Raw genomic sequence first — 26,037 nt, forward strand, 5'->3', positions numbered from 1 at the left:
GAAGCACGTAGAGCATGCAAGGAAACGAATCCACAAAGAGGACACATTAGCAATGTGGCAACAGGCTAACAAATTATGTAAGGCTAGTGCTTTCCAGAGTGTACTGGAGGACGGGAAACAAGTCCCATTTAAGCAGTGCCTCGGGATTTGAGTTGCCTGTGAAACGCAATAGCCTTTTGCAAAGGACGCAGAAGCCCCGCCTCTTATCCAAGGCGGGCGGGGCGCGTGGCGCGGGCGGCGGCGGCGCTTTCTGGCGCATGCGCAATCTCCCGGAGCATGCGCAGCAGTGGCGCCGGCGCGGGGCGGGGCCTGGTGCCCCCCCCGACCCCGCGCTCCCGGAAGTGTGCCGGCGTCGCGCGAAGGTTCAGCCTGGAGCAGTGGGCCGGGCGCGCCGGTTCCCGGCACGTGTCTCGGCACATGGCAGCGCGCCTGGCCCGGGGCGTGGAGGCGCCAGCGCCCTGGATCCGCCGGCCGTGGTCGCGGAGTCGGTGTCGTCCCTGACCATCGCTGAAGCGTTCATCGCAGCCGGCGAAAGCTCAGCTCCGACCCCGCCGTGCCCCGCGCTTCCCAGGAGGTTCATCTGCTCCTTCCCCGACTGCAGCGCCAATTACAGCAAGGCCTGGAAGCTTGACGCGCACCTGTGCAAGCACACGGGGGAGGTGAGGGGGGCGAGGCGGCCAACCCTGAACCTAGGGATGGTGGTGGCTCGCCAGTGGGCTCTGCCCAGCGGCCTGGGAAGGGCGCGTGGCCCCCCGGCAGCCACTGCAGTCATGGCCAGGGCCTCAGGCCCCGCTGTGCCGGGCGTTCAGCTTTGACATCCTGGACTTGGGGAAGGAGCTGAGGAAGTAGACAAGAAGTTCTAGGACCTTCGTTCTGCGACCTTGGCTTGGGGCTAAGCAATCATTTCCCCTTCTTTGATCGTGAGTCTCGGCCAGCCAAGTGCCTCTGGTAATCTGCAAATAAGTGCGAGGTTTGAGGGGGCCCACCACTACTAGACACCTGCCAAATACTGGCCCCTGGAGTTGGTACAGAAGATGGGTTACGTGTACCGGGGGTCGTGAAAGCAGCATGTGCTCATTTCTTCATAACTCCACACTGGAGAGAGCAGTGAGCAATACAGGCAAACCCAGGGTTTCTGCTGCCATGGGCCTTCGTTCCTGGGTCGAGCCGACCAGAGCATAGGTGGGAATGACTTGCAGTGTTGTGGTCAGGAAAGGCCTCTCTGTGTGAGCCGAATAAGAAGGATCTAGCTATGCAGACATTTGAGTTGGGCAGAGAGAACGCAAAGGGAGCCTGTGGCCCTCGGGGTGGGAGGCAGGTGGGTGTATTTAGGTGCGGAGATCACGATATGAGTTCTGAGAAGTAGGTCTAGTAGGAGTTTGGATTTTATTTTGAGGGCAGGAGAATGTCAGATACCATGATATGATGTGGCAGCCCATGTCACACACAGGTGAGGAAAACGAGGGTCATGGAGGTCAAGGAATCTGCCCATCTTCCCAGTTTTTGGCAGAGCTGGGCTTCACACTGCCTCAGCTTAAGGCTCTTAATTTTAAACCACTGGGCTGCAGTCCATACCTTTGACCCTTGCACCTCCTCTAATTTATGGGCCACCTCCTCCAGGTGTCCTCATGGGCCTCATTCCTTATCCTCTCCAGCACTGGAAGGTGGACGGCTTCCTACTTGAGACCTTCTCTGGTTCTTTTCCTCTTCCTCGTGTGCCCTTTTCATTGGATCCTCTTCTGCCCTCTGCATTTCCACCCCACCCACTCCCTCTTGCAGTCTTATGTAGCCACTGGCATCACTCATAACATCCTTTATGCTTTGCTCCTCTGCCGTTCTTCTTGCCCGTTCTAGTCTCTAAATTCTGGGCTCTGTATTACCAGTAGATCCAAATAAGAGCTTGCCTTTCCTTTTAGACCTGTGTGCTGTATTTTGGATACTGGCACTACCAGTTTCCTTAATACAGGTTGAAAAACTTGGAGTCATCTTTGTTGTCCCAAATCTCTCATGTAGATTAATTTGACAAATGTTTATTGAGCCTACTCCACGCCTGCCACTGCAAGGTTCTGTGGCTCTGCCCCTGGTGATACAGCTCACTGTGTACCTGTTTGCTCGCTTTGCTCCTAGTACTCTTATGGAGGCCTGGGTGCCTCCCTCCTGGACACCTTGGTGGTACGCTTTTCATAGTTAGATGCACCAAACTGGTTATTTGGGTGTGTGTTTGGCTTTTACTGTAGATTCAAAATGAGTCACCCCCTCCCAACCCCTGAATCACAACAGGTGGTTGCATTTAGGGTGTTGAGCTGTTTGCTTCGCCCTGGCACCTGTGAGCTTTTTCAGGTGTGACACACTTTCCTATAGCTGTGCTTGGCATTCTCTTAGCACAGACACTGGGCTTGGCTGGGATGAGACAGGCCTCCCTCATTCCTCTGCCCTAGGCTTGCTTTTTACATGTTAAATCATGCGGCGGTGGGCATCTGTGCAGACAAGCCATGCTAAGAGCCAGGGCATCTTTAAGATGCCCTGTGAAAGCCTGCTGCCAGGTTGGGAGCAGGTTAAAAATGCTATGCCTGCTTATTTTAAATGCTGTTCATAGAACAAAAATCTGTGTAGTGACTTTGTGAGAAGTTGTGGCGTTTATGTTGTGTAACTTCGTGCAGGAACGCTGTGTCTTGCAGCAGGTGCACAGCTCTTATGAGTAGAAACCACCTCTGCATAGGAAGCCTGTGGCCTTAACACTAGGCAGTTTAAGCTTTTAAATAATACCAGAGTTACTTACTAGTGCAGGAGTTACATGCTTTTTCTTTTTTCCTGCTAGAGACCATTTGTTTGTGACTACGAAGGGTGTGGCAAGGCCTTCATCAGGGATTACCATCTGAGCCGCCACATTCTGACTCACACTGGAGAAAAGCCGTTTGTGTAAGTAGAGACCTGGTTTTAGGCTTTGAAGTGGGCTGTGTTGGGCATATAGACCTGGTAAGAAGACTGATTGTTAACTCATGAGATCAGGAATGTGAAGCCTGGCAGGGTGCGGTGGCTCATGCGTGTAATCCCAGCACTTTGGGAGGCGGAGATGGGCAGATCACTTGAACCCAGGAGTTTGAGACAAACCTGGGCAACATGGCGAAACCCCGTATCTACGAAAGTACAAAAATTAGTCAGGGGTGGTTTGTGGCCTGTAATCTTAGCAGCTAAAATGCTCATGAGTGAGGACAAGTTAGTGTATCAACACAATGGGATACCCTACAGCCAGGAAAATGAATGCAGATGCTCTCTGCAAAGCCATGAGAAAATCACCAGGGCACTTTAATTGAAAACCCAACGTGCAGAAGAGTGCTCCGTAGCCTACCTTTATGTGTGTAAAAAAGCTAGGGGGTGGAGGGAGGGGTGAGCAGTGGGTGTTGGGTAGGCAGGAAGCAACTATATTTGTATTTGTTCTTATTTGTAAAGAAGTCTTAAAAGTTACATAACAAAACTAAAAACGTCATCTGTTTTGGCAGCAGTGGGGGGTCCTGGCCAAGTAGGGGGTGGATATGGTAGGAAATGCCATGCAACCAGGAACTACTGGACAGTGACTCTTCCAGCTTGTGCTCTAGCCCAGACCGTGCCCCTCTTTAGCTGTAGATCCCCGTTTCCCACTGCTCGGGACAGCGCTACTTGGCTGTCTCTGTGTCTTCTTAAATTCCATGTGGTAGGCTGGGTGTGGTGGCGCAAGCCTGTAATCCCATCACTTTGAGAGGCTGAGGAGGGAGGATTGCTTTGAGGCCAAGAGTTCAGGCTAGGCAAGATGGTCAGGTCAATCTCTATTAAAAAAATAAAAAATTCCATGTGGCCCATATTTGTCACAGTCAAACTGAACTCACTTTTCTCTTTGATCTTCTCTCATGGTCTTGTCTGGAGAGGTGGCCTCGCTGTCTGTCCAGTGACCCATAGCAAAGATAAGGCAGCTCCCTGGACTCTCCATTCTTTCTCCCATCCCTTGCAACAGGTGGGTTGCCAGGTCGTGTAACTGACCTGTCAGATCCAGCAGCCACCGTCTTATCTCGGTCCCTTCCTTTGTCTGTAGGCCAGCCCTCTCCCCCAGTGCCCTCCCGCGCGCTTCCCTTAAAGCTGTGCAGTGGTTTCAAGCACGGCCTACATATGAAGTCCAGGTTCCAAGTGTGTCCTACAGTGACCTGTGTGATTTGGCCCTTTTCTGCTTCTCTTGCCCCATTTGCTTGACTTGCAGGCATGAAGTTGTGGTGCAGCTCTGCTAACTAACCAGCCCTCTCTCCAAGTGTGCCGGGGTCTCTCACGCCCATTTGGTTCCTGTCAGGACTCTTCCCCACCTGTCCTCCTGCCCCACACTCGGTTGGGTTAGATGCCTGTGTCAGGTTTAGAGTGAAGAATGGCAAGAAACCCAGCATAAGAGACGCTTAAACAAGATGGGCTTTTTGTCTTGTGTGACTGAAATGCAGAAATACAGAGGCAGGAGCTCTGGAGCCCCTTCTGACTGGTCTCTGCTATCTTCATCTTGGGTTTCAACCTCACTGTGCTGTTAGGGCCCAGCTGTTGCATAAGCATGCTGCGGGCAGGAAGGAGGAAAGGACGTAAGAGGCACGCCCCCCCCCTTATTTAGAGAGGTGGGCTGGACTTAGCCATGAGCCGCCCTAATTGCAGGGGAGGCCGGAGAGCGCGCTTACTGTTGGCTGCCTGCCCAGCTAACACTCAGCATTCTGTCCCTGCAGTTAGTGGGGGCTTCTAGGGTCTCTCCCATTTGTGGGCCTCTGCGCTGTGCCTCCCGTGGTCACTGCTGGCTTGTCTCTGCTTGGCCCTAGGCATGGGACAGTGCCTGCCCTAGGGTTATCAGTGAGTGATGGCTAAGATTGATGCTGGGAAGGGAGTCCTGCTTCATCCCTCAAGCTTTACAAAGGCTCATCACAAGAGGCACAAATTTTCTTTTGGGGAAAAAAAAAAAAAGGCTTTGCAGGGACTTAGATCATTCGAAGCCAAGATGCCAAGATAAGAACTAGAATGGCTTGATAAGCCAGGGAACGTAATGGTTCTGGTTCTGCTCTAAGTATCTGTTTCACCTCTAATGATAAGCCAAGACAAGTTTTATTGAGGCCTTTCTGGAAATGCAGTTTATAATGACATCTCAAGCACCATTAAGGCTGTCAGATTCTAAGCTGAGAATAATTTATCTTAAGCATGATTTAGGCCTGGTGTAGGCTTTTGCCCAGTGTGTATAAAAGATGACTGATGTAGTGTGTATAATTTCAGAAGCCTAATATGAAGAAGCCTCTTGTTACATGATAGTCATCAGGGTGAAAGGTCTATGTGGTATGGCTTAACACTCTGGAATTTGCTAAGACTATTTTATAGTATTACTGTTCTTTGGAATAATTCGCTTTTATAAAGCAGGAGGATATGTGTGTCTTAAAACTTCTTTTCCCTTGGTTTATTAATATTTTGGTTTATACAACTTCTTACAGTTGTGCAGCTAATGGCTGTGGTCAAAAATTCAACACAAAATCAAACTTGAAGAAACATTTTGAACGCAAACATGAAAATCAACAAAAACAATACATAGTAAGTATGATTTTATATGCTTAAATTTATTATTTATTTATTTATTTTTTTTGAGACGGAGTCTCGCTGTGTCTCCCAGGCTGGAGTGCAGTGGCGTGATCTCGGCTCACTGCAAGCTCCGCCTCCCGGGTTCACGCCATTCTCCCGCCTCAGCCTCCCAAGTAGCTGAGACTACAGGTGCCCGCCACCACGCCCGGCTAGTTTTTTGTATTTTTAGTAGAGACGGGGTTTCACCATGTTAGCCAGGATAGTCTCGATCTCCTGACCTCGTGATCCACCCGCCTCGGCCTCCCAAAGTGCTGGGATTACAGGCTTGAGCCACCGCGCCCGGCCTTAAATTTATTTTTACACTTACTGCCTGTGTTGCTGACATTTTCAGCCAGGTGTAGTGGCTCAAGCCTATAATCATAGCTTGAGGCCAGGAAATTGAGACCAGCCTGGGAAACATAGTGAAATGCTGTCTCTGAAAAAAAACAAAAACAGAAAACAAAACAAAAAATTTTGGGGTAACAGAGAGATACCCTGTCTCTAAAAAATAAAAGTGAAAAACACAGTTTAAAAAAAAAAAAAAAAAAAAAAAAAAAAAAAAAAAAAAAAAAAAACACACAAAAAAAAAAAACAAAACAAACAAAAAAAAAAAAAAAAAAAAAAAAAAACAACAAAAAAAAAAAAAAAAAACAAAAAAAAATCGTCAACCAAATTTTGTGTCAAATGTCTGAATTTACTTAATGCCATCATAATGATAAAGGCTTTATTTTGGAAGCAAACATTGTACAAATTAAAGTGTATTGGGAGACTAGTCCAATGGAAACATTTTTCCTTTTTCAAATGTCATATGGTTCTTCAAATCTTTTTGAGATAAAGCAGAATTTTACAGTAACAAAAAGGGTGAAAGTAACAATTATATAATCTCCAAAATAGTTTTATCTTGAGGATTCTGTTATGAACTGTTGATTTTTTTGACTTTCCATAAGACTAACGAGCCTTTACAATTTAAAATTAACAGTGCAGTTTTGAAGACTGTAGGAAGGCCTTTAAGAAACATCAGCAGCTGAAAATCCATCAGTGCCAGCATACCAGTGAACCTCTGTTCAAGTAGGTACTTCACGTGGCTGAAAATCCCTTGGATTCTAGGTGTGAATAAGATTGGAAATGCAAGGGTGGTGTTGAGCATTGTTTCATGTTTTTTGGCTATTTATATATCTTTTGAGAAATGTCTGTTCATATCCTTTGCCCACTTTTTGATGGATTATTTGTTTCTCTTGCTGATTTGAGTTCTCTGTAGATTCTGGATATACGTTCTTACTGGATGCATAATGTGCCAATATTTTCTCCCACTCTGTGGTTGTCTGTTTACTCTGCTGATTATTTCTTTTGCAGTGCAGAAGCTTTTGAGTTTAATTAGGTCCCATTTATTTCTATTTTTGTTGCATTTGCTGTCAGGGTGTTAGTAAGAATTCTTTGCCTGATGTCCAGAGGAGTTTTTTCCAATGTTTTTTCTTGAATTATATTTATGGTTTCAGGTCATAAATTTAATTTGAGCTGATTTTTGTATAAGGTGAGAGATAGGGACCCAGTTTTTCCAGCACCATTTATTGAATAGGGAGTCCTTTCCCCAGTTTGTTTTTATATGCTTTGTTCAAGATCAGCTGGCTGTAAGCATTTGGCTTTATTTCTGGGTTTTCTATTTTGTTCCATTGGTCTAAGTGCCTATTTTTATACCAGTACCACCCTGTTTTGGCAACTGTAGCCTCATAGTATAATCTGAAGTCTAGTCAAAGGAAAAGAAGTCACTATATGAAAAAGATACATGCACATATGTTTATAGCAGCACAGTTCACAACTGCAAACACATGGAGCCAATTTAAGTGCCCACTGACCAATGAGTAAAGAAAATGTGGCGTATATACACCATGGAATACTACATAGCCATAAAAGGGAACGAAATGATGTCTTTTGCAGCAGCTTGGATGGAGCTGGAGGCCATCATTCTCAGTGAAGTCGCTCAGGAATGGAAAACCAAATACCATAGTTTTCACCAAGTGGGTGCTAAGCTATGAGCCCAAAAAGACATAGAGTGATTTAATGCACTTTGGGGATTTGGAGTGGGGAGTTCGGGGAGGGGGTGAAGGATGAAAGACTACACGCTGGGTACAGTGTATGCTGCTTGAGGGACTGGTGCACTAAAATCTCAGCACCACTATAGGGTTTATCCATGTAATGAAAAAACACCTGTAACCCGAAAAGCCATTGACATTTAAAGCAACAGTGGGACAAATCTTCTGAAAGCTTCCTAATCAACATTTTTCTGTTAATATGTACTGCATATGTACATTTACATATTGGGAGCATTTTAAAGGTTTACTTTGCTCTAAAAGAAATATTTAATGTGTTTGAAAATAATTTTTGAGATTATTCTAGCTGTGGTTAAGCTTAAAGGCTGCGAAATTACTTAACTATTCAAATAGAGCCTGTGCAACTATATGAAATGTCATTATGGAGACATTCATTATGCTTTTCCTGTAGAACAAAACAAGTAATTGGGTTTATCTGCAGTTAGAGAGGGTTTTTTTGAGGAACATGAGGGTGGCTGGACAAGTTGGGTAGACCTGCAAAAGGGCCAGCGGCTCTCTGCATGGCTCTGGCCATCTGGCACTTTCCCTCAGCTTGCACAGGCTGCCTTGTGCCTTGGAGTTGCTGCAGTGACCCTGCTTCTCCTTGCTTGTGGGTCTGCTGCTGCTTTGCTGCTGATAGCTTTAGCACAGAGGGGGCACGTGCTTTTTATTGCTCACCAGAGGCAGATGCATCTACTGCTGTGCTCTCTTGCACACCCCCTGTGCACCATCATTAGGAAAGCTAGTCACAAGTGATTCAGAATGGCTTAGGGGTTTACCTAAGCCAAGTCAGATAACCTCTCAAAGTATCTTTTTGTAGCCATGAAAGCAGAGTGTATTTTCGGAGGTATAAAGATGAAAACTGTTTAATTGGGTTAAAAAAAAGTAACGTGACTTTTTTCTCCAACAGTTTGTTTTGCCCTAAAGCTGGTCAAGTAACTTGAATCTCACTTGTGATGAGGCCTACATTTTAACATGGGTTTGGTTATGGGAAGAGGAGAGACTTCAGTGGGAGAAACAGGACAAAGCGCCATTGACCCTGAGTGGAGTTCTCAGTGAAAATGGATTGGCTAATACCTCATGTGTTGCCAATGCAGGTGTACCCAGGAAGGATGTGGGAAACACTTTGCATCACCCAGCAAGCTGAAACGACACGCCAAGACCCACGAGGGTGTGTACGGACAGCCTGGGTGTGCTCCTCTGAGGGGGATGCCAAATCCTGGGTGCCTTTGAATCTGTTCCGTGATCACGCTGACAAGAAGGGAACTCTGGGGGCAGGGGACACCATCCTGCTTATTTGGGTCTTACATTCTTGTCCAAAGAGGCACTGTATGTGTCTGTTTTTCCACTACCATGTCATTGCTGTTCACATGTAATGTGGTGTTTGTTCACAAGTGCCTGGGTGCACGTTACACTGACGAATGTGCGGATGAGAGGGAAAGGCATCCTTCCTGTGAAGTCTGCCTATTCCATGATCATGCTGAGAAGACGGGAACTCTGTGAAGTTTGCTTCACAGGAAGGTGAAATCCTTAGAGGGAGGCACCTTGCTGTGCCACTGTTCAGTTTTACTATAACGTAAATCTTTTTTAGTTTTTATTCCCACCTCAGGAGGCTGAGTTGAATACTATTAGGAGGGGAATAGAAAATTATATAGGCACCTAAGTTTTCTTTGTAGTTATGGTCAGTGTTTACACTGAATATTCATGACAGACAATGCACCAATTTTTTTACATAGGCTATGTATGTCAAAAAGGATGTTCCTTTGTGGCAAAAACATGGACAGAACTTCTGAAACATGTGAGAGAAACCCATAAAGGTAAGGCAGGCATGAATGGCAGGCATGGTGTAAATGTTTGTCCCCACAGAACTCGTTTTATGCTTTTCAAGAGTGAAATGCTGTGCGCTTTAAAGTAAAAGGGTTTCTATATGATATTTTGTGAAGTGCTGGGTATGATGTTGGAAAGGGGAGCAGAGCTGTGCTAGGTCTCTGAGCCATCCCCTCCATGCACAATTAGCATGCTGAAGGCGGTGGCAGGTGTGTAGTGAAGAATTTCGGGAGGCACTGCTGTTCTGTGGGACAGCCTGGTAAATAGTACCCAGCATACTGGGGGACAAGGAAGGACACCGTTTGGTCTGCTTCATGTTCTATACCTCCCCGCAGTCACCTTCCTGAGAGCCCTGCCTTTTGGCAAGTGAGCAATGACTTTGTGGCATTTAAGAACTTCAGAGAGTTGAGACAAACTTCCTAGGTGATAAGAACAGGGGTTCCTTGGGAATTTCTGATTTGTATTTGCAAATCAGATTGTATTTGCAGGCACTGAATGTTACTTATGTATTAATTTTTTCTAAATGGTGGTATCTGGGGAAATTGGTGAAATTTGTCTGTCTGTCCCACCAGAGGAAATACTATGTGAAGTATGCCAGAAAACATTTAAACGCAAAGATTACCTTAAGCAACACATGAAAACTCATGCCCCAGAGAGGGAGGTATGTCGCTGTCCAAGAGAAGGCTGTGGAAGAACCTACACAACTGTATTTAATCTCCAAAGCCATATCCTCTCCTTCCACGAGGAAAGGCGCCCTTTTGTGTGTGAACACGCCGGCTGTGGCAAAACATTTGCAATGAAAGTAAGCACTCACCCTCACAGTCGCGGTCCTGTAGTCTATGCGTTCACAACACAGTTTTCATATTAATATTTCATTAATAACTTTCTTTCATTTTAGCAAAGTCTCACTAGGCATGCTGTTGTACATGATCCTGACAAGAAGAAAATGAAGCTCAAAGTAAGTTGAAACTACTTAGGCAGCTTATTTTTCAAACAGAAATTGTTTAAAGCCAGAAGGAGTCTGGAATTCTTTTCAGCTGCTTTATTGTGTGAGTCTGCACGACTGCTGAAGACTTGACTTCCTCATAAAGCAGTGTTGTATACTATACCTGCTGGTACATATGACTGTCGTAAAATTAACTCAGATAATTTTGATTTTGAATTCTAATCGTGTGTCTTCCTTATTCCCAAAGGTAAAAAAATCTCGTGAAAAACGGAGTTTGGCCTCTCATCTCAGTGGATATATCCCTCCCAAAAGGAAACAAGGGCAAGGCTTATCTTTGTGTCAAAACGGAGAGTCACCCAAGTGTGTGGAAGACAAGGTGCTCTCGACGGTTGCAGTACTTACCCTCAGCTAAGAACTGCACTGCTTTGTTTCAAGGACGGTAGACGAAGGAGCTTACTTTCTCTCAGAGCATGCTTTTCTTTATTAAAATTACTGATGCAGAACATTTGATTCCTTATCATTTCCTTGGTCTTGGTTCAAAGTGTCTCTTTTCTGGGTCTTTTGAGTTTCTCCATATGCCTTTTCTTCATTTTTGCTTAAAGGACGAAGAACACACATTAAAGCTTTTCCTCCTTGAACAGCTTGTGGCCTAGATAAGAATGTAGCCATTCCAGGCATAGTCTGGAGTATTTGATGAAATATCTCCTCCTAAAAAAGGGAAACAGCCAGAGATTAATTTAAAATCAGAGGCTTTGGTGCCTTCTAGTGTTCTGCTCGAACATTCACAAAACCCGGCACCCTTGATTAGCTAATGAGTTCATATAGATCTGGTTAGGCTGACTGAAATCTGTACAATAACACCATGTAACTAAACTGACATGCTGAATGCTTCCTAATTTTAAATCTCCACTTTGTCATGGCACTAAGAGGCTCCGTTTGGCTCAGATTACCCTCTACCCCAAACAGAAAGCACTGGGTTTGGGCACTGGCAAAATACCTCCTCATCCCCAAGATGTCAGCTGAGCAGTTCTCAGCACGCTCTACTGCCCCTAACAGAGTCACTCTCAGTGGCTGAAACAAATGGATACCTGGACTCAAAGTCTGAATCAGCTGGGTTGGGACCTATGCTAAGTGACTCTACTGTGGAGCTGGATTACTAAGGATGCCCTTAGTGGATGCTAAAGTTATCTAACTTAAAAAAAAAAGCAAAACAGGTATTCCATACACTTCGGGGATTGGAAACTACGCACTTTCTAGAAGACAGTCTACATAATTAATACCCTTCATAAGTGCAAAGAGGAAACAAAAGATCAATCTGTAAAGTTTCTAATTGTCCTGTTTAAGGGTTATTCTACAATATATAAAACAATAGTATATTGCTTTTAAAGTATGAAACGTTTTCATATGGCTAAATGTAATGGAAGCTATATCTACAGTATGCTTAGTTTTGAAAAGCAAACTAGAAAGCTGTTAACATCACTGGGTGGAAGAATTACCAGTCACTTTGTCTTTATATTTCAGATTTTCTACATTTTTTTTTTTTTTTTGAGACTGAGTCTCGCTCTGTCGCCCAGGCTGGAGTGCAGTGGGGCGATCTCAGCTCACTGCAAGCTCCGCCTCCCTGGTTCACACCATTCTCCCGCCTCAGCCTCCAGAGTAGCTGGGACTACAGGTGCCTGCCACCACGCCCGGCTAATTTTTTTTGTATTTTGAATACAGATGGGGTTTCACCATGTTAGCCAGGATGGTCTTGATCTGACCTCGTGATTCACCCGCCTCGGCCTCCCAAAGTGCTGGGACTACAGGTGTGAGCACCGCGCCCGGCCTACAATTGTATTTTTAGATCAGAAGACCAAAAGCACAAGCAATGGCTTGTACCTTCTTTACTTACCATTTTATTTTCTGATACGTCTACATTTTTTCCTTTCTTTATAGTAATCCGGACTTGGCGTTCTTTCTTAATCCACTGTTGAATCTGTTTAGTCTTTGTGTCCAAATCATGTTGTCCAATATTTGAAGAAAAAGTCAGTTCCTTTGTCAGGGTTGGTCCTGGTTTGAAACAGGGTGCAAGGACTACTGACTAGTCCACCGTGAACCCCGAACTTCCCAACATGCCCATCATAAAATCTTAGGTTGCCACCTGACAGTCTTCTCGTCTGGCTTTCAGTTTCACACACCAGTACATGTCTTTTCAAATGGGGGAGATAAACATAAAGGTACCAATTTTTTACCTGCCCTGGAAGGGTACTTAAAATCTGAAATGCTTCCATTTATTGTTAACCATCATTTGTTGAAAGAACACCAAAAGATAGTCATTTAAAGGATTAAGTTTGGCTTTATGGTACACTTAATATCCTCATCTTTCAGCTGTGGGTTGGCATCTGGGAGTGCTCTACCCACTCCTTTTGAGATGCTCTCCTTGCTACTAAGGGGTGAGCCAGACTGTTGGACAGGTAAGGGTCCCTACGTCCTGTGTCCATGCCCTCTGTCTCCAGAAATCCTGCCTACTGGAAAATTACAGAGAAGGAACAGGCTACTCAATAAAGGTGTTGGGACAATTGAGAAGTTTATAGATGACAAAAAGTTAGGTCTCCTCAGATGTACTAATGTTCTATAGGTGAAAAATACAACTTTAAAACAGATAGAAGAAAAGATAAAATGGTTTGTGATCTCAGGATAGGGAAGGAATTCATTAGGAAAAAAAGGTAAAAAGTGAAAAATCTAACTGGGATAAAGTTTTTTTTGTCATACACAACAGAGAACCCTGTAAATCAGGAAGAAAAACCATCTACATAGAAAAATGAATACAAACAGGCATTCACAGACGAGAAAAAATAGTGAAATACACATTAATTTCTCACCATTAAAATGACAAAAACTAGAGTCTGACAGAATGAGGGAGGAGGTAGAGAAATTGCATACACTGCTGCTGACAGCAGTTTGATGCATTTGGGTTCACAGACCCTAGAGTATGCAACAGTGTTCATCATAAAGATTGGGGGCCAGATGTGCTGGCTCACGCCTGTAATCCCAGCACTTCGGGAGGCTAAGGTGGGCAGATCGTTAGAGCTCAGGAGTTCAAGACCTGAGCAACATAGCAAGACCCCATCTCTACAAAAAATAAAAAAGCCAGGGATGGTGGTGTGTGCCTGTGGTCCCAGCTGCGTGGGAGGTGGAGGTGGAAGGATTGCTGGATCCCAGGAGATGGAGGCTGCAGTGAGCCGAAATCACACCACTGCACTCCAGTTTGGGTAACAGAGCAAGACCCTGTTTTTTTTTTTTTAACACAGGGTCTCACTCTGTCACCCAGGCTGAAGTGCAGTGGTGTGATCATGGTTCTTCACTGCAGCCTTCGCCTCCCGGGCTCAAGTGATCCTCCCACCTCAGCCTCCCGAGTAGCTGGGATCACAGGTTTGCACCACCACACCTGGCTAATTTTTAAATTTTTTGTAGAGATAGGGTTTTACTATATTGCCCAGGCTGGTATTGAACTCCTGAGCTCAAGCTATCCACCTGCCTTGGCCTCCCAAAGTGCTGGGATTACAGGCCTGAGCCAACATGCCCAGTGACTTTTTTTTTTTTTTTTTTTTTAAGTGACATAGTTTGATGTCCTTATTCTCCCTAGTTGGTCTCTTCTGAATTTTTTTTTGTTTTCCAGTCAACGTCCTTGTTAAATGTGGTGTTACAAAACTGAGCTGCAGATAATGTGATTTTCTGAAGGCACAGAACCTCACGACGCAGTCCTGGGAGCAGTCATCTGACACCTGTCCCCGTGCGCCATCCACTGAACTTTCATAATGATTAGCACTTTTTAGGAACTATGAAAAACATCTTTGCTTAATATCCAATTCATGACTTCTGTGAAGCTTAAATGGCAAGTGGCTTGTGAAGTGACTGGTTGTATATATAAAAGAGTGTTGCTACTGATACTGTAACAAAACGCTTTGGCATGGGAGATGCTCTGTGAATCACTTCAGAGTTTAAAAGGTACTTCCAGGCTGGGCGCGGTGGCTCACGCCTGTAATTCCAGCACTTTGGGAGGCTGAGGCGGGTGGATCACTTGAGGCCAGGAGTTCAAGACCAGCCTGGCCAACATGGTGAAACCCCCGTCTCTCTTAAAAATACAAAAATTAGCCGGGCGTGGTGGCGGGCACCTGTAATCCCAGCCACTGGGGACGCTGAGGCAGGAGAATTGCTTGAGCCTGGGAGGCGGAGGTTGCAGTGAGCACACATCGCACCACTGAACTCCAGCCTGGGCGGGAGGCAGAGACTCCGTCTCAAAAAAAATAAAAAGGTGCTTCCAGATAATTAACCAAACACCTCCACTTTAGAGATGAAGAAGGGGAAGAAAACTAAGTGACTGGCCTGGCAGAGGGCAGAGGGCAGAGGACAGGAAACTTGAACATACCCCTCCCAATCTCATTCCGTTTCACCCATCAGCTACTCAGCTTGCCGCGGCACCGGGAGGCGGCCACGGGATGGGAGAAAGAGTTCTCTTCACTTTGGTCTGCCTGCCTGCTTTCTCCTACATTTTACACAGCTTTAAAGGGAAGAGACAATGGGCAGGGTATTATGGAATACTGGGAACAGAAGTAAGTGCAGGAAGGAGGAAAGACAGACACTAGGAATGGTGGTGGAATCGTGAATTTTCCAGTTTCTCATTTCCCTATTGTCCCAGGCACCTTGACAAATGCTAGAATTTAAACTGCTGATTTGTAGCCCTTAAAGGATTCAGGGAGCCAACAGCAAAATACCTACCAGTTTTGGGGCTAGCCTTCTTCATCTCCCTCAGCCTCTGCCGCTCCTGGAGGATCTGCATTCCTGTCATAAGCTGGTACTCTGCAGGCTCTGTGCTGGCGTTCCTTTGAACCAGTCGCAGGTCTCGCTCATCCATAAGTCTAATCACATCTGCTCGGTGCATGTTTCCCATATCATTGCCCTTCTCATCAAATAAGTGAACAATTCGCTGACTAATTTTTCTTCCAATGTTACCAAAAGCTGTTTGACTCTTTTTTTTCTTTTTTCCTTCATTCTGGGTGTCTTCAATGGTACTAAAGGCTTCTGCATGAATTAGGAAGGAGAGTCTCGGGGCAGAAGCAATAGGGAACGACTGTGCTGGTGCTGTCTTTTGCACGATGTGTTTACCAAAACATCTGACGCAACTATTTTCAGACTTTACAGTTTGTAGTGTTAATCTCTTTAGAAAAAGAGCAGCCATCCTAAGAACGTAGTAAGAAGAGTTCATTAAAATTCAATCACTTATTCCCTCGGTCTGACATTGTGGTACACGGCAGGGCATGTGTGAGGCTGTGGAGGCTGTAATTTCAAGTGTGAAGGAAACTGCTGTTCTCTAGACTTTCAGATCCACACACAGGAAGTCTACACTGATAAAGTGGACTAGCAGGTGACTCTGGCCAGACTAACTCACTCATGGTGGTACTGTCCCCAAGACAAGTGGCGATTAGAATAAACCAGATTTGCAGAGCACTTTCACTTTTTTTTTTCTTTTCCTGTACCCATGATCTCATTTGACTACTTAAGTTGGCCCCTGAACAACTTGGGAGTTAGGGAAACAGACTCCCAGTGCAGTTGAAAATCTGTGTATAACTCTGACTCCTCAAAAACTTAAAATAGCCTGCTGCTGACTGAAAGCCTTACGAATAACATAAGCAGTTGATGAACACATATTTTGTATGCCATGCGTATTATATGCTGTATTCTTACAACAGAGCAAGCTAGAGAAAAGAAATGTCATTAAAATCATGAAGAGAAATATATTTACTATTCATAAAGTGAACATGGATCACCATAAAGTTCTTCATCCTCACTGTCTTCACATCGAGCAGGCTGAGGAGGAGGAACAAGGGGAGGGGTTGGTCTTGCTCTCTCAGAGGTGGCAGAGGCAGAGGAAAATCCACATATATGTGGACCCCATGCAGTTCAAACGTGTGTTGTTCCAGGGTCAATTGTATTTCTCATGCATCTTGTAGTGCCAACCCCAAAAGCAAATATCATCTTAGGGGTTTATTTATGAGGATGCAGTACATAATATGCTTGGTGATTCATAAACACCAATTGATAAACTTTTAATATAATGAACTGTTAACAATTTTTCAATACATCTGATGGTACATAGCAGACAGGAACACGTTATGGGAAAGGGACCTCTCCAGGAAGGAAGCCAGCCCACTGCAAGAATAACTGAGACTGTCGGAAAACACTGTGACATAAATCAAAGTGCTGACTGACCGCATAAACTATAAAGATCATTCTCAAGGTAAGGCAGGTATTATTACCAAACGTTAACAGAGGCATGTATGGTGACAGCGCCTTTACTTCATTTCTATGAGACTGAATTTGAAGCACTTACAAATCGCACATTGATTTTTTAATTGCTTTTCTGTCCTTCCATTCGTGCATTTGGTAAATCTTAGAAGTACAGGCTGAAAGAGTGCCGAGAGGACCCATTAATCTCATCTAGGGCATGCTAGGAATCATTAGAGAATCACAAACTCCGAGAGGTGTGACTTGTCAAGATGAAAGAGGAAAACAGAAGGTGTCTCAGGGTGCTTCTCAAAGAATGGTCCTAGAATCTCCTGGGGTGTTTAAAACTGGAGGTTCCCTCTGGTCCCTGGCTTTGAGCCCACCGGGCTGTCCAACCCACTGATCTCTCACCCCTCGTGTTCAAGAGTGATATGCAAAAAATATGGCAAATTAAACAGAAAGTGATGGACATGCATATTCTCAACACCCTCCTTACCTAGTATGGTAACACCCAACACTAATTTACAGCTCTGGTGCCAAGCTCTTCTCTGAGTTCCACACCTGTAGGGTTAACTGCCTACCCAACCTCTCCACTTAGATATGTAATAGTCATTGAGGATTAACGAGTCCAAAGTTCAATGCTTGCTCCTCCCTCAGTCTTCCCTGTCTCATGTAATGGCAACACATTCTTCTGGTTGCTCAGGCCAAAAATACCAACGTTATCCTTGACTCTTTATTTTCTCTCAGCAACCCATCTGCAAAACCTACCGTTCAACCAGTATAACCACTTCTCACCTCCTCCACTGCTATCATCCCACTCCCAAACCGCTGCTCGACTGCAACACAGTAAAACTGTATCACAGTGACAGCTTCCTGACTGGTCTTCCTGCCTCTGCCCTCACGCCCTAGAGTTTATTACTGCCAGGGCACATAGAGCAATCCTTAAAAATGCGTAGGTCGGATCACGTTCCTCCTCTGCCCACAACCCTCCCCTGGCTAGTATCTCTCCAAGTAAAAGCCAAGCCCTCTACCATGCCCACTGGTCTGTGCCGGCTGTGCTTCTTCTGGCTCACTCTGTTCCAGCCTCCTTGCTGTTCCTTGTAAACAGTGAACACACCCATCCTCTGAGTCCTGGCACCCAGAAATTCTCTCCCTGCAATACTCTTCCCTCAGACAGCCTCATGGTTCATTTACCTCGTCTCTGCTCAAATGCTACCTCTCAGCAAGTCCTTCCCTGACCCCTCCATAAAAGAGCAAACCCCAACACTCTCAAACCTATTCTCTTGCCTTTTAAAAACTTTACTGCATTTGTCACTGCTGGACACATTATATATTTATTTGCATATACGTTCATCATCTTTCCTCACTGGAATGAAAGCTTCATGAGAATATGGACTTTGTCCATTTTGTTCACTGCTACGTTCCCCGGCACTACAGCCCAGACCCTGGCTCAGCGTGTACATGTCGAACGAATGCATGGGCCAAAGGAAACAGCCAAGGAGCTACGGCGGGGCTGCTGGCATTTAACCTCCAAGCCTTCGGATGCATCACTCCCCGCCAATGCACACGAATGCCTGCAAGCTACACCCTTCACATTTCTAGCTGGCATTTCAGACACCCGTCAGCATTCGTGAGGATCTGTGGCCAGATGCTCCATCCACAGTGCATGACACGCATTGATTTATGGTTATTACCCAGCTGGCGGCTCCAGCTGTAGATGCGGTCAAGGCTCTAAGGTGGGAGCAAAGTGATTTTAAATCACTGACATACGGTTTCTTTTGTGAATGGAAGAAGCTTCCAAACCAAAAAAGAAAAATCTGAAGAGATCAGACAAGAATTTTTTTTCACTTATCATCAGAAAACCAGCAACAGCATCCAGTCCCAAATGTCACCAGTATTCTGCTAGGGGACGCTTAAGTTCCTGCTCACAAGCCTGCTCTATAAACTTTATGTCTAAAATCAGTGTTGTTTCTTTCCAAAGTCTGTATCAGCAAGAAGGATGTAGAAGTTACCACATGTAAAATCATGTTACTAGATATATATAAATTTAAATAATCTTGATGTACACAGATGAAACAGTCCACTGCAATGAAGCTTTAATACTAACTCAATATTGGCTATCTTTTTCCCTTAGTAATTATGAATAAAAGCTAAAGTGCCTTGTTTAATAAATTATCAACATATTAAAATTAAAAAAAATTTCAAAATGTAGGATTTTTTTCAAACAAGCAAACAAAATAACTAGATATAGGAAAAGATGGAAAAAAATTAAAATGTTGAAGACAAAAGCAATTCTTTCCCCTATTTTTCCTAATTGCCAGTATTTCTCAAATTTTTATAAGTATTATTTTTATACTTGAAAATAAACTTTATTTATTTACAAAACAAAGACTATTTCAGAAAAATGATGTAGGTTTTTTTTTAAAAAGCTTTAAAAACACTTTCCAAGAAGGAAACGAAGGAAAGGGAAAGAGCACAAAAACACTGGAAGTATATAACTTTTAAAGTCCTTTGCCATTATTGAAATTTAAGTTTAAATTTTTAAGAAGCTTCCATTTTTTTTGATGTCTACAGCAAACAATGCAATTCATTGCAATTAAGCTTTAATACTAACTCAGTACTTGCTTTAAATCAGCAAAATTGAAAATATACGTTTCTTCAAAATAGGCCCTTATAGATAAAAATATAAATACAAAGTTAAAACAACCTGTAATATTACATTTAAATTGCAGCTATCAACATAAATTCATAATTTAAAAACTTTTTATTAGGGAACCTTTCAACCTCATACAGAAAAAACTGGATAATAAACAGCACCTGCGTTTCGTCTTTACCCCTCAACTATCTCCCCGCAGCCATCTAGGAAGACTTTCAAAGTAAATCCTACTTTTTCAGGAAATAGTATGTATCTCTAAGAGGTACTCCTTAATCTTTTTAATACTCACAATAACATTATCCCAATTAAAAAATGTTCCTTTATGTCGTCAAATATTTAGCTTTCAGATTTCCATGATGGTATTATTATTTTGTTTGTTTACATGTCATTTACAGTTTGACAGCATGAAGAGACTCCCACTGGTCAATTTTGGTGTAATTTAAACAGTAAGGCATAATTACTGTCATTCATGTCAATACACTGAATATGCAAAAATCTATGAAAATGATAATTTGCCACAACTGCATGGGACTATTATCTTGATTCTTTACTTTGAAAATTGGTAATTAAGTAAAAAGAACTAAGCATTTATCCTACCTTTTTAGGAAGAACTGTAATCACCCCCGATTGATGAGAAACAGCTCTTCTGTAGAGAAGAATGATAGCTAATAAACACAAAAGAAAAGCAAAAGTAATTAGAAAATCATGCCATGCACGATGTCTCACACCTGTAATTCCAGCACTTTGGGAGGCCAAGGCAAGAGGATCACTTAAGGCCAGGAGTTTGAGACCAGCCTGGGCCACATAGCAAGACCCAGTCTCTACAAAAAATTAGCCGGATGTGTTGACATGCAGCTGTACTCCCAGCTACTGCTGAGGCTGAGGAAGGAGGTTCACTTGAGCCCAGGAGGTTGAGGCTGCAGTGAGCTCTGATCACACCACTGCACTCCAGTCTGGACAACAGAGCAAGACCCTGTTTCCAAAAAAAAAAAAAGAAAATCACCATTTTTCCAACCCCAGTGAAACCACGGATTCAGACAGGGATGGATGCAAGAGAGCTAATGCCGAAGGGTCACCACAGATGACTTTCAGACTGAGAGGGAAAAGCACACTCTGCTGAGGAGACAGCTGTCTGTCATCCCAAGCAAACGTCAGACTCAGCATCTCCAACAGTGGGACAACCTGCCATCCTTGCCACATCTCCGGATGGGAAGCTACTGAAGTGCATGGCGCCTTCTATGAAGCAGCTTTGAAAAAAGGTTTGACCTGAACCTGATGCAGGGTCTAGCTTCCAGTTTCCAGGGGATACAAGGGCCAGACTCAGAGGAACAACAGAAGATGCCACAAGGAAACAATCTGACAAATCCAGATGGAACAAGACACCTGGTTAGTGTCTAAAAAAGCCAATGTTATTGGGAATGAAAAGGGAAGGGGAAAGCTATTCTTGAGTGGAAAAAAAAATCAAGGAGACATAATTATGCTGAAAAGACATGTTGGGGATGAGGGGAAAATCTGAATAGAGACTAGGTATTAGATACTATTAGAGACGTATTGTTAATTTTCTTTGAGACAGGTTCTCACTCTGTCACCCAGACTGGAGTGCAGTGGGGCAATCTTGGCTCACTGCAACCTCTGCCTCCCAGGTTCAAGCGATTCTCCTGCCTCAGCTTCCCAAGTAGCCGGGAGTACAGGTGTGCACCACTACTGCCCAGCTAATTTTTGCATTTTTAGTAGAGATGGGGTTTTACCATGTTGGCCAGGCTGGTCTCGATCTCCTGACCTCAAATGATCCACCTGCCTTGGCCTCCCAAAGTGTTGGGATTACAGGCGTGAGCCAGGGCACCCAGCCTGTTAATTTTCTTAGGTGTGAAAATGGAATTCTTAAGAAACAAATGCTGAAGTATTGAGGAGAGTGTCATGACATCTATCACTTGCTTTGAAACCATTCAGCAGAAAAGATAAACAATGCACTTATGGCAGCATTTGCTGAATCTAGGTTATGGTTATATGGGTGTTCAATAATTAATACATTTTTAAAGAACAAATCAATAGCCTAGAGGGAGGAACAGTTCATTAGTAATGCCAATGTAACTATTCCAGTCTGTGTAAGTTCTAAATTTCACTGTAATTTAATACATTGGCATTCTGGCTTTGTACATAATTTTAAAAAATATTCCCTTTATTCGTTTCAAGCCTATATCTAAGTGACCCATAAATAAGGAACTTTATAAACTTAAAATTCTGATTTTTTGGTAATGCATACTGCCTTTATTTCTTCATTTAGTTTTCCCTAAACTCAAGTGTAAAAGCCTTATCATAAAATGGTGATGGGGCAGGATGGGAGGAAGGCTGGCATAAAAAAAGTACACATTAGGTACAATGTACACAATTCGGGTGACGGTGCACTAAAGTCTCAGAATTCACCACTATATAATTCGTCCATGTAATGAAAAGCCATTTGCAGTCCAAAAGCTACTGAAATAAAAATTTTAGAAGAATAAAATAAATGGTGATGGTTTCAGTTTGAGGCAGAACTGGTACAATTTTTTGCTAGTGAACGGTTAAAAGTCAACTGGTCTACAATGGGGCGGTGTTTCTCAGAAACCAGGGCCTGTCCGCATCACCTGGGGATGCTTTTCAAAACACAGATGTTTCCTCTTCCCTATCCTGTTCAGAACTACTGGGTTAGGCCAAAAAAAAAAAAAAAAAAAAAAAAAAAAAAAAAAAAAGATGAACTAAGAGTAAGAAAACACTATAACTGGGGTCAAGGGTAGTTTGAGCTAGGATGCCTGAGACTGCCCCTAACCTTTCAAGGTTGATGAAAAATAGGAAGCCACGTTCTCTGATGAAAATCTCTGATGCCTCTGTGACGTAAACAACACTAGGCTGAATAGGCCAGGAGACTAACTCAAAATAGAAACAAACGCTTACATTCTCATGATAATCCTGGTGCATCTGCTGCACTCACTCCCACAACTACACTCTCCGAGACATCCACAAAAGTCAATTATCTTAATGTCAATTACTTATAATACATAACTTTATAGTATGATATCCATTTTTAATTCGATTACTCAGACTTTATCTGAGTTTTGACAAGTGCATACACCTTTGTAACCAAAACTCCTATCGACAAAACATCACCATCATCCCAGAAAGTTCCCTCTTGCCATTTCCATGTCGATCTCCATCCCCAAGAAGCAACTATTGTTCTGATCTTTTCCCATCACAGTCTGTCCTAAGACTTCATATAAACGGAATCAAACAGTATCTACTCTTTGTTGTAAGGCATCTCAGCATGTTTCGAGATTAATTCACGTTGTACGGATCATTACTTTGTTCCTTTTTATTTCTAAGAAGTGTCCTCCAAGTATATGAATATATCGCAGTTTTAAAATCTAGTTTTCTGTTAATGAACACCTAGGCTGTTCCCTTTTTTTTTTTTTTTTTGGCCCTTACGAATAGCTGCTGTGAACATTCTTGTACCAAAAAAAAAAAAAAAAAGACAATTATTACTGCTCCAAAGGACAGCTGTATTCCCTGTATTATTTTGCATTCCACTGGAAGTACTGATAAAATATTTGCAAGGAAACTTCCTGGAACATGATTTAAATATGTGGTTTAGGAGATATGAGGGGTGTGTGGGTGGGCATTCTTGTCCAATAAAAAATTAAATCACTTGCATACATTTGAAATCATGTGGACTGAAGAGACGAAAATAACTTCTATTATTTGTTCACTCACTGCTTTTCTCATATAGCTGATATTCACAAGCTCATACTGTTATCTGTTCTTTCCTGGGAGACTGGATCAAAGTTGCATAGACTCTAGCAGACTAAATATTTGTGAAATTAATTTTGCCAATTCTCACGACCCTAAGAACTCTTTTACACCTTCCAAAGAAGTTTCATAAAGTCCTCGTTTCTGTCTGCAAACTGTTTCGGTTGTCCCATTCTAGCCTGAGCAGTGCAGCCTTAATCCGAGAGGACCAGCACTACCTTACTGGGCCTTCATGCTGCCCTCCCTTGGCTCTGGTTTTGCTCTTCCATAGGAAACACAAAGTGTACTCTCCATAATGAGGCTGAGCTGTTTACGTGCTAGAACTCCCACTCAGAACACTGGAAAAAGCCAACATATATCTTTGGCCAATTATTTAACCATATTTCTTTAGCTATTAAGTTGAAATAATAACCATATGTTTTTAAAAAGCTTTTAAACCCAGAGCTAAAGACTCAGTATTAAAAACTGGACTTATGGCCGGGCGCAGTGGCTCACACCTGTAATCCCAGCACTTTGGGGAGGCTGAGGAGGGCAGATCACTTGAGGTCAAGGGTTCAAGACCAGCCTGGCCAACATGGTGAAACCCCGCCAGGCCTGGTGGCATGAGCCTGTAATCCCAGCTATTTGGGTGACTGAGGCAGGAGAATCACTTGAACCCGGGAAGCAGAGGTTGCAGTGAGCTGAGATCGTGCCACTGCACTCCAGCTTAGGCATGCAGCCTAGGCAACAGGGTGAGACTCTCTCTCAAAAAAAAAAAAAAAAAAAGGAACTTATTCTCCTATGTTAACCCTATGTTAGTCTTCTTCCAGAACTCTAGTGATGGGGTCACCACCCATCCACAACCTCCAGTCACCTCCAAGACACCTTTGACGCCTCCACTTTCCTTCACTTTCACAGTCAACCCAACACCAAGCTCATCGACTTCATTTCCTAAATCCCGCTCGAATCCATCCAGTTTTCTCCGTATCCACTGTCACCACCGTCAGTTTAAAACATCGACCACCTAGTTTGGATTCCTGCCAGTCTCCCAACTCGGCTTGAGCCCTGGCAACCAGTTCCCACTGCACTGCGGTCACTACACCCGTCAGGACCCTCCTCATCTTAAATAAAACTGCCCCGAGATTAAGGATCTACACCTTCACCAGGCCAAAAAGCCTTTCCCACCTGTCCAGTTTCTCCTTCATGCCTAGGCCACACTGGCCATTCGGCTTTTGAAATACAGTACTCTTGTCCTTGGTTTAGGAAAAGCCAGATTAATGCCTAGCGCATTCTTCTGATTACCTCCCAAACTAAGCCAGGTCTCCCAACCCTCCCGCAATTTACTGAGCCTAACACTGAATGCTTCTACAGTCCAGTTTATCTTTCCTTTAAAACATTCATTACAATTACAGTTTCGTGATGATCTTAGTACTACTGCTCTCCATCACTAGACCGTAAACTCTACGAAGCAAGAAACAAAATCGACTTATTCATTACTGTGTTGTGCCTGGCACAATAAATAGTAGTCGATTTTCCAGATTTTTCTCTCCTCCCTCTACTTTTCTTAGACTTAGGCCTTTCACAACACGTACTTGAAACTGAGACTTCTCAGTAAGAGAACTTGGTTTACTTCGTTCAAGTCTTAAGCCACGGAGCCTACTAAATGATAAATGAGAAAATAAATCCCAGTCACTTAGCGACCTTCCCCCATAAGGTCTCCTCCCGCAGCAGCAGGCAGCAAGAACAACGCATTTCTTCAGGCTTCCCTGCGCAGGCGCCCTTCGCCTGGCTTGTTCTGCCCCAGAGGTGCCAGGCAGTAAGGGGCAGGAGCACTTCCGGGAGCCCCTGATCCGGTCGTGGGTAACACGGCGGCCACGCCCACCTGGAGAAGGCCACCGGCGGCGCGTCCGGGTTAGAAACGGGACGTAGGGACGTACTGCGTGCGTGCGTGCGCACAAAAGTGAGCGCGCATGGCGGGGCAGAACTAGGTAAGCTCAGTAGGGCCGGGGCCGGCGCCGACTCTAGGTCTAGCATCCTTGGAAAGTTCGTGCAGCGGCCTCCCTGAAAATGGCATTACAGCCCGGCAGAAAACCCCCCGACTCTGCGGCAGGACCTGCGGGGCCTCTCCGCCCTCGGTACCGGCAGGACGGGGTGACCGTGACCTTCCAGGTGCCTCCTCTACAGGGGCGCCCCCTAAGATCACGTCCTCCCGGTGCTGGTCCGCACACCGCTCCGCACGCCTCATATTTAGCATTACCTGTGCCGGGGCAAGCGACTGTTACACTCTGACGGGCGCACGTACAGCGGCTCCGCGGCGACTCCCCTTCGCTCTCCGTAGTGGGCGGGGCTTCATCCCGCGTCCTTTAAAGGAGAGGTGATGGGTGGAGCCACGGTTTTCTACAGTTGGGATGTCGTTCCGCCGACAGAAAATGCGGAGGGCGCGGAGGAAGTGTTTGAGGGGAAATTGCTGCTCACCTGGCTCCTGCCGCTCCGCAGGTGCGGTGAATCTAATGTCACATTTCTGCGGCAATCGGAGCAGCCCTTCCTCCAGTTATATTACATTCACACCAATCTCGGTCTCCCATTAGGGCTTTATAAATAGCTTTTATAAACGTCTTTTTAATGTAACACTGAATAAAGTGTTTTATAAGCTTCTTTTATAAGGATTGTGAGTGAAAGGGCGCTATCTCCGATTTGCCGGTGAGCAGACAGCTTCGGAGTGCGAACGGCTCCCCTTGGGTCCCCGGTGGAGCGCGGCTCCCGGAGGCAAAACGAAGCCAGCTGGGGCCGGGGCGTCAGAGCCTCCGCGTTGTAGTTGGGAGAGGTTCGAACGGGGCCTCAGCTGGCGAAGGGGAAAACGGACCCGGACCCGGACCCGTGGAGCCCGCTCGAAAGCCGGG

The 26,037-nt window shown here is 44.5% G+C and overlaps 2 protein-coding genes across 6 annotated transcripts; one reads left to right on the forward strand and one right to left on the reverse strand.

Annotated features, from left to right (window-relative positions):
• The first annotated feature begins 276 nt into the window (after positions 1 to 276).
• GTF3A (general transcription factor IIIA) lies at positions 277 to 10,961 on the forward strand. Its single transcript, XM_050766898.1, is given in 11 exon segments — positions 277 to 315; positions 317 to 391; positions 393 to 659; positions 2,819 to 2,919; positions 5,475 to 5,571; positions 6,578 to 6,666; positions 8,783 to 8,856; positions 9,422 to 9,502; positions 10,085 to 10,314; positions 10,411 to 10,470; positions 10,706 to 10,961. Coding segments are annotated over 11 exon segments (1,278 nt in total). The 3' UTR covers positions 10,871 to 10,961.
• Positions 10,916 to 25,490, reverse strand: MTIF3 (mitochondrial translational initiation factor 3). Of its 5 annotated transcripts, none has more exons than XM_050766918.1 (5): positions 25,395 to 25,490; positions 19,976 to 20,043; positions 15,217 to 15,677; positions 12,350 to 12,507; positions 10,916 to 11,166 (listed from the first exon to the last, which is right to left on the reverse strand). In XM_050766918.1, exons 3-5 carry the CDS (start codon positions 15,674 to 15,676, stop codon positions 10,948 to 10,950), a joined length of 837 nt encoding a protein of 278 aa, XP_050622875.1. In that variant the 5' UTR covers position 15,677; positions 19,976 to 20,043; positions 25,395 to 25,490; the 3' UTR covers positions 10,916 to 10,947. The 5 variants fall into 5 exon arrangements, with proteins under 5 accessions (XP_050622875.1, XP_050622878.1, XP_050622877.1 ...); XM_050766921.1 differs by lacking the exon at positions 25,395 to 25,490 and adding an exon at positions 25,020 to 25,381; XM_050766920.1 differs by lacking the exon at positions 25,395 to 25,490 and adding an exon at positions 24,839 to 24,951.
• Between the last annotated feature and the right edge of the window lie 547 nt (positions 25,491 to 26,037).

This window comes from Macaca thibetana, chromosome 17 (genome assembly GCF_024542745.1).
Source record: "Macaca thibetana thibetana isolate TM-01 chromosome 17, ASM2454274v1, whole genome shotgun sequence".
Taxonomy (NCBI): Eukaryota; Metazoa; Chordata; class Mammalia; order Primates; family Cercopithecidae; genus Macaca; species Macaca thibetana.

Bases quoted from the DNA above. Each gene is read 5' to 3' on its own strand.
- MTIF3 (XM_050766918.1), bottom strand. From the start codon at position 15,676: ATGGCTGCTCTTTTTCTAAAGAGATTAACACTACAAACTGTAAAGTCT. The intron at 12,508-15,216 runs GTAGGTATTTTG...GTTTCAAACCAG, and splicing joins GAAGGCTAGCCCCAAAACTG to GACCAACCCTGACAAAGGAA. The intron at 11,167-12,349 runs GTAAGTAAAGAA...TCCCTTTTTTAG, and splicing joins ACGTATCAGAAAATAAAATG to GAGGAGATATTTCATCAAAT.